The sequence below is a fragment of the Notothenia coriiceps genome, unplaced genomic scaffold, assembly GCF_000735185.1.
Source record: "Notothenia coriiceps isolate Sejong01 unplaced genomic scaffold, NC01 NC01_scaffold00037244, whole genome shotgun sequence".
NCBI classification, from domain to species: domain Eukaryota; kingdom Metazoa; phylum Chordata; class Actinopteri; order Perciformes; family Nototheniidae; genus Notothenia; species Notothenia coriiceps.
This window is the reverse complement of record NW_011369945.1, coordinates 20253620-20269249: the sequence shown is the minus strand read 5'-3', so window position 1 is coordinate 20269249 and position 15630 is coordinate 20253620. Positions and strand designations below refer to the sequence as shown.

At 40.4% G+C, this 15630-nt stretch overlaps 1 protein-coding gene across 1 annotated transcript in view; it reads right to left on the bottom strand.

Annotated features, from left to right (window-relative positions):
* The window catches only part of LOC104964947 (oxidation resistance protein 1-like), a 199812-nt gene that overhangs the window by 159336 nt on the left and 24846 nt on the right, over positions 1-15630 (bottom strand). Inside the window, 2 exon segments of the mRNA XM_010793861.1 lie at positions 10522-10635; positions 13790-13897. Coding sequence (XP_010792163.1) covers positions 10522-10635; positions 13790-13897 — 222 coding nt within the window.

Sequence of the window (15630 nt, the reverse complement as noted above, 5' to 3'; positions counted from 1 at the left end):
ATATGCCATCAAAAAGAGCTTTTCCAAAAACAAACAATTAAATCCCAAATATTTCCTTTCATAATAACTCTTGTTTGCCTGCAATCTGCCAGATGCTCAGCGCCAAGAAGCAGCGCAAATGATGTCTCAACTATGTTGTTCTAATGCATGTTGACACACACCCTAAAAAGGCACTTTGTTACTGCTTCTTCATCTCAGCCATGGTAACAGAGCAAGCTGCCACAGATGGTGTGTCTGTTGGGCTGGAAACACAAGGGGTGGTGGGTTTGGCGTTTCTAATAGTGGCCTGTTGCCACGCAATATCTGAGACTGACTGAAGTGTGTCTTAATAACCATCCGCAGGGACAACTGTCTGACCGGGAGATATTTTGTGGGACAGAGCAGAATGGGCTTTCTGTGACACTGAACCAATGCTGGGGGAGTCAGATCGGATGGAAATAAGTCAAGGATGGAGGGAAAAAAGAGGGATGAGGAATGCATTGTAGAAACTGTAGCAAAAAGCAGTGCAAAGCTGCGGTGGATAAATAAAAAGACAAGGACATAAAGGGAGCTAAAGGCAATGAAAGAGAGTGATTGGAGTGAGGACAAAGAACAAAAGGGAAAAGGAGGACAGAGAGGAGTGTGTGGGAGTTATAATCGAGGGGGATTTGTACGGTGGAGAAGTGCAGTGAAGAGCTTAGAGAAGAGAGCCTGAGCCCACTTTCTGCTGCTCCTGACTCCCACCCCCACACCTCCCTCTCTCCGTCTCCCAGCGCGGTCCACAAACAGCCTGAGGCTACTGACCCGCACCGACACCAACAGCCCAGACACAGCCAGGGAGGGCTGGGCCAATCTGCTACAGCCAAAACAAGTCTATACATACAAGCCGAGGAGAAGGAGACCTAATGTCAAAGAGAGGAGCTAAAAGTAAAGTTTCAAGAACATCCTTAAAACAAAAACAGAGCAGGATCCCTGATCTGAGGACCAGCTGTTATGAGGACAACTTTTTTCTCTTTTAACCAGCTTGTCATCCACTTAAACTGAGCACACCTCACCTACACAACTGCACTTAATCGCTCCACTTCACAATGACTCATCCACCCTCACCTTCCTTCTCCAAGGTTAAATATGTGCAGCCTTTTCCACCTAGAAAGTTAACACTGACTAAAACACACCTGGGATACACAAGTAGTCCAAATGTGCGGCAGACACCTGGGTTGAAATGAGCAGCTAGTGCATCAAAACATGTCCTCCCTCATAGAGATGCACAACAAACACATCATTATTTCTCATTAGATCTGGCACATGTCAGAAAGGGGTGTTATGGGTTGGCAACATAGCAACATGCCAAAAGTTGACTTGCAAAGCAAACACATAATAGTGTTGCAATGCACTTATGTTGCTGTGTGGGATGATGAGGAAATACAGGGAATAAAAGTGAGATTAAGTTGGTCTGTTTAATTGGCTGCCAATGGTGACATATTGTCAAAAGCTGACAATCTGTCCTTTTATTCATCTTTTAATGTGAATTTTAGTTGGAAAATTCCTCATTTCCACCCTGAGCTAGTATCCTTAGACAGAACCTGCAGAGTCATGGTACATCAGCGACTCATCACCTGATCCAAAGCCTCAATCATGTCTCACAAATCAAGCTGCTAACTCCTCTTCCCCATGACCACCTGCTCTGCCTTCTCCTTCCTGCTGCACGCTGATATTGGCTGCTTCTCCTGCTTTCTCCCCCAACAACCTCACCTCCAGCACCAACTATTGTAACTGCGAGCATGTTAGCATTCTGACATTAGCATTCAGCTCAAAGCAATGCTGGGCCTCAAAGGGTTGCTGTACACTCAAACAGTGTAAGGTTTACTGACCAGATCCCCTAACGAACTTCAAATCCTGCATCTCCGAACACACGGGAACACTAGCCAGTGACCAGAGGAACTTCAGATCATACTGGGAGTCTACTGGTAAAGTATTTCTGGATTTAATACATTTAAAAGTACATTATTATTCCCAAACTTTATGGAGTGAACACTGCAATGCGTTTCAATCGGAATATTTCACTCTATTTGGTACAGCGGTGGATACTTGACGGATCAATACAGTTTTATTCTATGAAAGGGAAGACAGCATTACCCTGCAACAGCCAATGCTCATATTTCAAGTGAAGATTGCTTTCACAGGGTGCTGCTTTCTTTGCCCTGCAGTCCTTTAATATATGACCAGTGTTCGTCCTGCACTGGCCTCCTTGAAATCCAATATTTTTCAGCTGCTGCTGGAGTTTGGTATTGTGAAGGATGATTCTAAACTTGCCCGTCTCTTTATTATGACCCATAATAACCTTCAGCTTTATGCAAACTTTTCATACAAATCTGTTAACCTGTACAGATATAGGGCAAGGTAAGGTACTGTAATTAAAGGCAAGGTAATGTGAGTCAAGTAAAGGCAAGGTGAGTTAAGGTGAGGTGAGTCAAAGTAAAGACAGTCAAAGTAAAGGCAAAGTTAGGTAATGTGAGTGGAAGTTAAGAGGAGGTAAGGTAATGTGAGTGGAAGTTGAGGAAAAGTAAGGTAAGGCAAGGTAGGCCAAATTGAGTCAAAGTAACGGCGAGGCAAGGTATTATAAAATCAAGGTAAAGGCAAGGTTTGGTAATGTGAGTCAATGTAAGGCAAGGTTTGGTAATGTGAGTCAATGTAAGGCAAGGGGGGTCAAACTGGAGGAAAGGTTATCTAGAGTCAAAGTGAAGGTAAGGTGAGGTCGTAGAGAAGAAACAGTATAGAGAACTAACACAACCTCAGGTAGACCTCATTGGAGGTAAGCCAAGACTTGGCAATGTCCTGAAGTGACCAGATTCCAGTCAGTCTTGGTAACGGGATTTATTTCAGCGTGTATTACATCAAAGGGAGGGAAAAGGCATAGTGGGTCTACACTGGCTAGAGAACTGAAATCCAAAGACGAAAGAGCTGCTGTGAGTAAATGATGTGTGTGTGTGTGTGTGTGTGTGTGTGTGTGTGTGTGTGTGTGTGTGTGTGTGTGTGTGTGTGTGTGTGTGTGTGTGTGTGTGTGTGTGTGTGTGGAGATTAGGAAGGAAGGTAGCATGGAAAATCGATAAACAGGAAAAGAAAAGCTGAGGTGAGAAAAAGGAGAGGAGGGGAGCTGGGCAAAATAAGGCGTGACGGGCCACCAGGAGCTGGCCCGTGGAGGTGGACGGAGCACGGCATCAGTGATCTTCTCTACAGGAGGCTGTGGGGAGACCGGAGACGAGCGAAACTGTGTTAGATGAAAGTGGTGGTCGGGCTACAGAAATCAATATAAAAAACTGAAAGTAGCTGAGGCTTTGTGAAATATGGCTTCTATCCAAGCAACAGAGCCATATTAAAGGTCAGAGGCAATATATCAATAAGAGACTTTAATATTACACATACAATAAAAACATTCTAGTTCCTATGTATTTGAAAAATGTGGTATTATCGGTTGAAAATGTTATGCGTATTAGTGGATTTCTCTCTTATAATAAAGATTTCAAAGAGGAAGGCTGCAGGTGCCACATGGCTTTGACCTTGTCAGTGACACATGGTGCAATCAGAAATCAATCCAGAGCTCCACCTTGTGGGCAAGGCTGCGTTCTGCAAGAGGGAGCACACAAACCATTGGGTTTCATCAAACGTCAGTAGGCAGAGGTCGTCAAGCACAGTCGGTGCTGATATTAATATCCCCAAAATAACTGCTCAATATCCACAGAGACTGTGGTGAGCACATACATAGGTCCTTAAAGAACAGCAGCATTTAAAAAGAAATGCATTTTTAACATCTACAGCTGTTACAAAGATTCTGCATATGTTTATGTTTTCTTATTGCGAATATGTTATGAGGTTAGAACAGAATCTTCGCACACTCAAAAGAATGAATGATTACATGTTTGTGCAAGAAAATCCATTATTGCATTCTCTCCAATTCCACTGTATTTACAATAATATTAGTTGATAATTATTTTACAAAGCACTATGGTTTTTACAAATCAAATATAGGTTGGTGCTCCACCTGTTTCCATTTAGTTTAGGTCATTTTGACTTCATTCTATAAAGTTATTTTTTTTACAATTGTATGTGTGTGCACACTGGCCTGTAGTCTCGTGCTATTTATAGACATGCACTTTGTATTAACAATAACGATGGGGTACATCATTATAAAGACACAGGTACGGACATGAATCAGAAGTGGACTTGAACCTTCACCAAGAACAGATTTAAAACCAATCCTCGGAAGACATTAGTTAATAATTCCCAATTTCTGCTAAAAAAACAAGACGACGTTATTTTACAAGATTTTCATTAAAACTGTCATAATAGCTCCTGGATTTTCAGAAATGAAACCCTCACCTGAGTGAGATCATCACAAATGTAGCACACCACATATAGGCAATCTAAACTGGTTCTACTTCCTCCATCACTAATTTTAGATCACAACCCAGTGGAAGAAAGAAAGGAAGGAAGGAAGGAAGGAGGGAGGGAGGGAGGCATAAGAGGTGCCAAAAGAGGAAGAGACAGAGAAGGTCACAGGAGTAGCTGTGCCACCAAGGTGAGTAATCATGCATGTTGGTGTGGATGTGTCAGTACAAGCATGAGGAGGGCCTGGATAGGACAAAGAGGACGCGCATGCCCACGCAGATGACCAGGGAGCAAGCACGCCACTGAACCGATGGCTGCCAAATAATCCAACGACAGCAAGACCGCCAGCCGGAAAGTCAGCCAGTTACCCGTGCACGCGCACACACGCACACAAACACAGTCAGCCAATGATACATAGCTGCAAGATGTGTTACTTTTTGCTGCCAGTACCAGCAGGCAGAGCAAAAGCAGGAAGACTGTTCAGGGCTGCCTTCTCCGTCACAAGAGCTCTTAACTGCATGGCTGGTTTTCTGCAATACTTTTACCTTATTAACTGAAACATGGGCACAAGCATATGATGATTAGATTTGGCAGGAGCTCCAACAAGCCGTTTAGGACAGAGAGTAAATACACATACTATACAGAGATGCTGTATGAGAAACCAATGTGAGTTTGGAACATTGAACAATGTAAATCTATTCTAGTAGACCAAAACAATGGAATTATGATCAGTAGAAATGGCCATGACATGGAACCTTTAAAGAGTTTATTGGTTAAGGTTATTGTTTATTTTAATTCTTGTTCAATACATTATGATGATCAAATGTAAATTATGGTCCTAAAACAGACGATAAAGAAAGATGAGTTTTAAGCTATTGTAGCTACCTTATGATTGACAAGTAGCTACCTCAGTGTAGCTACATAGCATCACTATCATATCGTTGTAGTTATCAGTGATGGGTACAAGGGAACTGTTTATTTTCCTGTATTTAAAACATACTGTGAAGGTAGTTAAGGTATTTCTGTTATGTGTTCAAATGGGATTTTTAGATTTTTCTGTACATTTTTGGTACATACATTAACAAACAACACTGTTTTGACTAGCCAAAAATGTGCTTCTGAATGTATATTCCAGACAACATGAGGTACAGATGCAGCTTGCTAATCAAGCTCGCTAGCTAGTTGAGGCTAGAATTAGCAGCTGAAAAGTACCTCTTCACAGTAACTAAGTCCACACTTCTTGTATACAGTCTATGAATTGGCTTCACTTAAAATAGTTCACTGACTTTATGGCCCTTTTATTCATGTGCCAGTCACATCAATTTGAATGTTAACTTTTCATATAATTTGTGTTCTATATTTTTCAAAAGGAACTTTTCTTTCTCATGCTACCTTTGTGTTTTCAAAGAGTTCATTTTACTCTGGTTTCTTGCGTACCGTCTTTTCTTTGTTATGGAAAACTAAAGCATACAACAGTGTGATTGCTAGCACAGTTTAAACAAATGTGTATGATTTCCTTTATGATTTAAATGAATAGCCGCACAAAGTATTCTGCAGTGACTGATATGTTTTAATGGCTTTGATGATTTGACAGGCATTTGAACAGCTAATAGCTTTTTTAAAGATCTCCTGCTAGATCCGACTCTTTTTATATCCAAAAGTAAAAGAGAAGCATCTGAAAGTAGTTTCTCCTCAAAGCACTCATCTTCATCAGGGTTACACCAGCTATTACTGCACACCTACCAGAACCATTTATTTAGATAATATCCTCACTGAGACGCGAGCACAAAAATTGGCTTGTAATTAAAAGAGGCCGGGGATTCTGGAGTAAAAAAAAGGAAAAGAAGCCGAGTGAGTTATGAAGGGCCTTCCTGTGGTTTGAAAATCAAACAGCACCTGGATGCTGCTCGCTTCGGTAAGGAAGAGAAAGAGATAGGAGTGTGCAGGCAGACACACAAACATGCAGAGTTGACAGATACAGACACTTTCACACACAACGCCTCCACAGAGCTGGCACATAGGGTGAGGTAACGTTCCCTCCTTTCTGCCTTACAAGCACACTTCCTCTGCCTGGAATAATTGCTGCCTGGCTGCTCGTCTGGGAATGGGAGCCACTCTGTTCATTAGTTGCTCTAAATATCAGACACGGCATCACTTTTAAAGGCTTAATTTCACTGCAGTCCCAGCCCCTCTCTCTGATCCTCACCCGTCGAGAGCCACAGAGTACGCTCCCGCTCTCGCAGGCATGACCTAAATAGATAAGCAGTAAATGAACGGGGGCCTTTTCTTTTGGAAACCGGGGGGAGAAATTAGCGGACAGAGATGAGAGCAGAGCGCTGGAGGTGGGAGGGAGCCAAAGTGACAGTGATGGCGATGCAGAAAGCAGTATTCATTTTCTTACAAAACAGGCAAAACAAGACGTCTGTTTCCATAGAGACCAGCAAACAGACATATTTCTTAAGGGACCACTGGGCTTCCTGCGGCGCTTAGTGATTGGCTCATTCAGATGCTGCAGACACAGGAACCGAGGGAGAAGGCTTACACTGCTGCTGTTAGAGCGGTGAGGAAAGGATGTGTTCCGCTGGAGGGACCAGACCTGAACACACTTCAGACACAAACTACATGATGCCTCTGACCTGCAGATCCTTCATATTGCTAATGTGACACTAGCTGAGAGGGATAAGTATGGAAAATGAGAGGTGACGTAATGTACATCAGAGCAGGAATAAACCTAAAGAGCAGCATGTAACGACACCATTATAAATCAATCTGTTTATTATATTCTACATTGTTTAGTCTAGAAAATAGTCAAAAACAACCATTCTAGTGTCTCAAAGTTCAAGCTGATTCTTTTATTATGATTTCTTTCTTAAAACTAAAATTTTTAACTTCAATATGACAGAAAACATGGAAAGCATTATATTTGAGAGGCTAAAAGCTGCATTTTCTGCCATTTACTCATTTATTCCACACATTATTACATCACTCCGTATTTTTTGTACTGTATTTATTTTACTGTACAGTATTTCATTTTACAGTAATTCATATTTATTTTAAATAAAACATCTAAAATGTGCAACTTACTGGCACCATTATGTCCAGGGCCAGTTCTAGACATTTTGGTGCCCTAGGCGAGATTATGATTTGGTGGTGCCCCCCCCAAGCAATACACGATATAATATATAAAGAATAAATGAAATATCTCTACAAAAGACCAATACACTACAAAAACTGAAACGTATTGACATGTTGGTTGTATACATAAAGAAGGTTTCAAATGTATTCATTATTGTATGAACATGTTTTAATTGTGGGGTGGACATCACCTCCTCTAGGGGGGTCCGGGGGTATAACACTTTAAAGTAAAATGCTTCAATCTGGCGCACTTTGAGCAGAATTACTAGAGACTAGATCTAGGGGGTACAACTCTAAACACCAATATGAAAAAGATCGGTTTACATTTTAATAACCAAATAAGTATGTGAACATAACCAATAACCTACCATAGCCAATAACAAATACATGTAACGTATTTTTGTTGTTCCTATATCTTATTTTACCTAGGTTAACATTTATGTATTCATGCATTTTTTTAAAAATATCTCCAGTTTTAAACAATATTTTTGGTTACTGTCCTATGTATGAATTGAAATGATTTCAAACCAAATAATTATAAAAGGTGAGCCTTGGAAATATTTGTTTACATAAATTGTGACCAAACCGTTTGAGACCCACTGAGATAACTTAGACTAAAGTGAACTATCTAAACACTCAAGAGTCCTTTACCTCACTGAGCTGTAGTTATCAGCCTCAATCCAACAACAATCCGCGGTACCGATGTGCGTCCTCTCTCTCTCTCTCTCTCTCTCTCTCGTGCTCGCTCGCGCTTTGGCTGTGAGCTGCGGGCGCCAGATAAGTCAACATCCCCCACTTTCATCCCTTACAGCGCCCATCGTAGAGGGCAAATGCAAAATGTTGGTGTTTACTTTATTCAATTATTAATGCAAATGTATGACATCAAGGGCAGAAAATTAGGCAGAATAAAAATTTTAAAAAAATTATTTTTATTTTATATTTTTCCCAACGCAGCGCCCCTCCAGATCTGGTGCCCTAGCGACCGCCTAGTTCGCCAGTGCCAAGGGCCGGCCCTGATTATGTCACTTGCACTATTGTATTTCTTTATTTCCCAGTTTGTCTTAAATATAGTATGTGGCACTGTTGGAGGAGGTTAGGTCTGTAGATTTGCATTAAATACACTTAAACTATACTGTAGCTGTTATGATAAAAACAAATAAAGCCTTTGAATCTTTTTAATAGATCAATTATTCAAATAGTTGTAGATATTCTTCTGTCCATAGACTTATCCTTGCAGCTCTACCCCAAAACAACACTAAAGTGAATGTCGTCATCACTTCTTAACCCATGCACTTTGAGGTGGACAGAAACACATCTGGCTGCATGTGTAAATGCAATGCATCTCCATCATCATGTAAACTACAATAATGAATCAAACAAAACTTGGTGTCAGCAGCTTGGATACTAAATAAGAGCCATGCATTAGCAGAGACAGTTGTTCTAATAGGCCATTTCACACATGCACTTTGTTCTGTAAACGCTCCAGCAATTTACACGTCAGCTTCATGATTGATAATGACAAAGCAGTTTCTGAGCATAAATGCTGCGCTGCTTCTCCCTCCTTACATCAATGTGAGTCAAAAAGCAGTCAATTATAAATGAAGCACACACATGGTCAGTCTTTTTGGACACGTAGATGGTATATATGAAAATACATACAGAATATATAACTGCATGTTTTGTGCTGCCTTCTTATGACAGAAATACATTTATAAAATGCTATTAAACAATACAAGTAAATTCAATTAGTTATTAAAGCAATGCTGTGAATGGCCCAAATGAAGGATGTAGAATGTAAGCAATGTTAATAGAGATTATTATTGCAGTGAAATCTCGGGGAAAGAGAAGAACAAGGTTTTTAGGATAGCTTTCTAAATGCAATTTAACAAAAGTGTAAAACTGTTCAGGATAACAAACTACATAACGTTTTGTACAATATAGCCAGAGTTGAGTTGGATTCCAAACCAAGAGCCCAAACTACAAAAATATCAACATTTGGATTAGGGGTAATTGAAAGTCTTTTAAAACCTATACATTTTGCTGTTCAACTTGATCGTGGGACTCTTCCATCCCTGCTGCTTTTGCATGAAGGCTCATAATGTCAACTAAACCTCAGTAAACCTCCCTCGCATGCAATCTTGATGTCTCCTTTCACTGTTTTGTAGGCACAATGGAGAAAACATGCATATTCTCATAACAAATAAATACTTTCACAGTCTCACTAGAAGGGCCTTCACCGCTACTTCAGTGAAGTACAGGAAGAAAATGTGTTGTGAAGTAAAACGTATGTCCTTGATTTTGACTATATATGAAAGACAGTACGCACGCATCACTTCCTGTCCTGCCCTTGGAAATACAAGGCAAGTTTTATGTTCTGACCTATCCTTGAAGGCCATTGGGACACTATGTCTTTCTGCCTCTCGTGAATGATCTCATGACTACAGAAGCCCTGAGAGGCAAACGAGAAAACCTGATGATCAAAGCCTGATCCTTATGGTATTTTTAAGCTGTGTTTTAAAGCTGGGGGAAAATGTTAATAATCATAAAGATAATTGTTCTTATTTAAATCTACTTTAAAAACTGTTTTGGCAGGTGAGGTTTTCTTTTTTCATGAACAATTAATAAGTGTTTGTTGTTGTAATACCCATTTCTGCCACAAGAGGCTGAAGTGCACCACTACCCCATGTTCAAATAAGATAAAAGACTCATGTGAGTCAGCAAATGATGTAACGTGGCTTAATTTAGAATCACCTTTAAGAACACATACATATTATATCAGCATCTTGTGGACAAAATGAGTATAACAACAACAAACAAACAAACTTTTTAACCCTTGTTTCGTTTTAAGAACTTAAAATAAAAAAATATGTAAAGCTGGGCAAATCCTTTTTTATAAATGGTCTTGCAAATGGCTCACAGGGAGCTATACTTTCCAGACTCAAACCATTAATAGCATGACAATAATTTTGTTAATGTACTTTGTTCTGAGTGTGTGAGATTGTGCATTAGAGGTCAACATACCGTCACTTTCTCTAAATCAGCTTCTGAGGAGGTGGGAGACAGGGGGCTGATGGGACTGAGGGAGGGGGAGCTTCCGACACTGGAGACGTACTCGGGATCAGGAACGTACAGAACCTGCAAACACAATCCATGTCTGTATTTACACAGGCGCTGCCTTTGTGCAAACACACATGTGCAAACACACATTTGCACAACATACATGCACGCACAGGGAGAGATAAAAGTGACTCACTCTCACACACGCATACTCACACAGCCTTACCACAAATGTGACAAAACAAATGTATGATAATCACATGAATATTCTCACATATTGACAGGGACAAACACAGAAAGGGAAAGTGATGGATAGTCAGGATTATCAGTGATGGGTACATGGGAATTGTTTGTTTTCCTGTATTTAAAACATACTGCGAAGGTAGTTAAGTTATTTCTGTTATGTGTTCAAATGTGATTTTTTGATGTTGGATAGCATAAACCAATGATATTCTTTATTCAGTAATATGTGAATTATTTAAACAATTATTTGATCAATCATTTAGTCCATAAAATGTCTGAAGATAGACAACAAAGCTTATACACATTATTAAAGTCTAAAGATATTTAGTTTAGGATTTTACTTGCAACCATTACATTTTGAAATCTTTGCATGGAAATAAATAAATATTAAAATAGTTGAAGGTACATTTTCAGCCCATTTACTAACCAATTCATCAACGTATTGTGTAAGACTGTTGCATAATGTAGTGACACAGGAGGGGAAGTGCTGGCTTCCCCTCCTGTGTATTTTTTAAATACACTTATTCACCTTTTTTCTGAGAGTTAGATAAGAAGATCACTAAAACTCTAATAACTGTTTGTTTAGTATGAAGCTTAAGCCAGGAGACAGTAAACTTAGTTTAGCATAACAACTGGAAACAGGCTGAGAGAGCTATAGCAGACTGTTGGAATATATATATATTTTTTATTATTAGCGGCACATTATAGTGGGAATGTTGAATCTGTACAAAAAATAAAGTTGTGGTTGCAAGCAGTTTCCAGTCTTTGTGCTAATTGAAGCTAACCTAGCTTCATAACATATATTTAGAGGGTTTATCTTTGACTAGAAGAAAGAGATCAATCTATGTACAGCTTTAGGGCTAAATAAATATATGTCTTTGTTGTGGTAAAGCTTGGTCTTGAGCTGTGCAAGTGGAGGAGAGCTGATGGTTCAGTCAGTGCAGTGTTTCCCACAGATCTGAAATATACTTTTGGGGGGGGGGATTATACACCCAGCCAGGCCACTACCAGTTTTTCTTTGTGCCATTTTGTTGGATTTCTTTGTCAATATTTACAGCGTTGCTGCCCATAGTGATAGCCCTATAGTTTAAATCTACTACCCACAAATAATTATATATGGACATGGCATGGGTTACTATTTAAATACAATTGTAAATGTATTTAGGAAACCTATCCATGTGATTTTAAGTGGGGGTGGACCTCAAATCCTCTAGGGGGGTCCCGGGGCATGTTGCCCCAGTAAGATTTTTTTCTTTTTTTAAATGTTGGAGTTAAATGCATCAATCTGGTGCTTTTTGAGGGGAAAATAAACAGACTAGATCTATGGGAACAACTATATGAAACAGAACTGTATATATTTCAATAATCACAAAATCAGGGCCATAACCAATACCATTTTCAATATGAAAAAACACTGAAACTTTATTTTTGGTTCATTTATAATTGCGAGTGTGTCTGGGCTCCTGAATCAGCCTCACCTGTCTCCCTCCTCTCCCTCATGCTCCTCTTTGAGGCAGCAGCAAAGACTAGTTTTAGCTCTCAACAAATTTTAAAAGTGTATCTTACTTCTTTTCACCAAGTTACATTTTTTATTTTTATTCATGCATATTTGCCTAATCACTACCCCCTCAAATGGAAATATGTGTTTACGGAAATTGTGTGTGTGTGTGTCTCCAGAAGGTCCAGTTGTGATAGACACGGTTCGCCACTGGTTTACATAAATGGTGACCAAACCGTTTGAGACCCACTGAGAACTTAGACTAAGTTAACTATCTAAACACTCGAGTCCTTAACCTCACCATACATAACAAAAAAAAACTTTAAAAAAACAAAATGAGTCGCGAAATATACTTGGGCGGCCGTTAATATACCTGGGCGGCCTGCCCAAGTAAAGTCAATAGCCGCGTTCACACCGCAGTACTTTTCCCACTTTAGTTCCGATATAGTTCTGAAATTTCGCGTTCACACCAAAAAGAGCCGGAACTAAAATGAGTTAATGAGAACCTTTTTACCCCCTTTTCCGTCCCTGCTAGGGAGCAGGTATTTTCGTGGGAGAAAAGGGTTCCTATGTCTGATTGGCTGGGCGGATTGCAAACCACGCCCCGTAAAACTCCCAAAAAGTTTTGCGAAGCCGCCATTTTATTATCCTCGCATTAGCATTATTAGCATTAGCGTTAGAGACTAACTTATGGGAACACAAAAGAAAACATGGGAGCGGTGGAGATGAAGAGGTGTCGGCGTTCTGGCGATTTACTCGGAAGGCTTCAGTAGAAGCTGCTGGGAGTCCCAGCAGCTTCTACTGAAGCCAGTCCCCAACTCCGGGGACTTCCGGACGGGGACTTCGGGTGGCAGTATACGCCGTGAAGAAGTGACGTCAGTGGCTTCATTTGCCTAATCCTTCCCAAGGAACTTATTCCGGTGTGAACGCGATCTGTACTTTCATGAGAACTAAAGAGTTCTCATGAAAAAAAAATAGAATTTTGGTCGATTGCTGAAAAAACACAAAGAGATGAAAGCCAAAGAAAGCTGGCAGTGGGTTAACGATGGGTGTGTGCCATGTTGTCGGAACTAAAGCATCTTTGGGAGATCTCTAAAGCATATTATTAAACCTTTTTTAGAAACAAAATAGGGCCTTTGCAAGGAATTGCATCCTAATGGGAGCAATGACGCTGTAATTATCAGGCAATTAAGTGGGGAAGGAGATGGTGGGGGTGTGAGGCAGCAAGTTCCTCTGATCAAATAGGAAGATATAAACATATGTCTCCCAAAAAAGCTTTTATGTCTATCTTTTATAGATTCCTTCGGCACTGTAGAAAATGTTTAGTGACTGTGAGATTCGGACAATTCAGACAATGCATAATTAACTGTGGAAAGCAGCTTTGTTGAGATTGAGCTGTTTGTGAGAATGTGCAGGTGAGAGGTTGCTGAAGGACAGAGATGAAGTGTTGCAGCTGAATATATCAGTGAGAGCGTGCACGGTGGTTCACACCTGGCCAGGCACCACTGCTCTGGAGAACAGCTTGTTCAGCTGGACCAGTTCGTTGGGTGTGGTGTCAAACTTGAGCGAAATGCTGTTCAACGTGTCCCGCGATTCCACCTGGACCACAAACGAGAGAGAGGACAACAAAATCACACTCCACATCCTGTACAGGGCATTTTTCCATGACACATATAATGAGAGAAAGAGAGAGAAAAGCTGTGCAATTACTACCTCAATATTTAGATTTTGGGATGTTATGCAACTTAAAGTTGTCAGCTGTTGACCAGGAATAGATTCCCAACTGATGTTGCTGGCAGAAATATGAACTGACGTGAATGTCAGCAGCAGTCTTGTGTTATTTTGGAAAACTCATAGCTGCACCCAGCTTTTTGTCAATTTAAAAGTATAAAGCCTAAGGCAGGGGTCGGCAACCCAAAATGTTGAAAGAGCCATATTGGACCAAAAAAAAAATTAAAAATCTGTCTGGAGCCGCAAAAAATTAAAAGCCTTATATAAGCCTTATAATGAAGGCAACACATGCTGTAAGTGGCTATATTAGCCTACTATCAAAATTATAAGTAGGCTACAAATACATAATGAGCATTCATGATTAAATGTTTATTTTCCCTGCAGCGCATCCTCGAGAGAATGACGCACCACGTGACTACTCTGCTGTACGATGGTGCTTTAAGTTGAACTTCCATTATAATATTAATGTATTATGTTTCGTTGCATTGATGAAATTATAGAAATACAATAAAGAAATCAGATTTTTTATGTCATTTTTATTTTAGGATTCGAAAAAACAACAACAAAATGTGCAACGTGCATAATAGGCCTCCTGTAATTTCAGACCTCCCCATGGAAATAAAATGCAGTCCTTTTCAATCCTCAATAATACAATACAATACAATCCTCTTCTCTTTTCCCCCTTATCTGGGCAACAGACAGAGTGCAATAAAACAGCAGCCTTTTGAAAATGGTAAAGTATATACAATTAAGGAACAACCAAGAGCCTTTGTGAACTAAGCGCTGAGCATGTCACGTCAATTCATCATTTCTGCCAGCAACCATCAGTTGGTGAATCTATCCTCTGGCGTCAACAGCTGACACAACTTTAAGTTGCCTAATAACATCCCAACAATCTTTAAATATTGAGCGGTAGTAATTGCCCACAGCTTTTCCTCTCTTCTTTCTCTCATTATATGTTGTCAGCGAAAAAATGCCCCTGTACAGATGTGGAGGTGTGATTTTGTTGTCCTCATCTCTCGTTGTGGTCCAGCGTGGAATCGCGCGGACACGTTTGAACAGCATTTCGCTTCAGTTTGACACGCGACACCCAAACCGAATGCGTCCAGCCTGAACAAGCTGTTCTCCAGAGCCAGTTGGCGGCCTGGCCAGGTGTGAACCACCGGTGCAGGCTTCCAGCTGATATATTCAGCGCAACACTTCATCTCTGTCCTTCAGCAACCTCTCACCGCTGCACATTCTCACAAACAGCTCAATCTTCAACAAAGCTGCTTTCCACAGGTTAATTATGCGATTGGTCTGAAATTGTTCGAATTCTCACAGTCACTTAAACATTTTCTACGGGCTGCCGAGAGCGTAATCGTTGTGATGAAAGATAGGACTAAAGAAAGGCTTTGTTGGTTTGGCGAGGAAGTAGTTTATATCTTTCCTATTTGATCAGAGGGAACTTGCTGCCTCACACCCCCACCATCTCCTTCGCCCACTTAATTGCCTGATGTAATTACATGCGTCACTTGCGTCCCATTTAAGGAGGCCAATTCCTGGCAAAAGGGGCCCGTATTTTGTTTCTAAAAAAAGCGTTTAAGTAATATGCTTTAGAG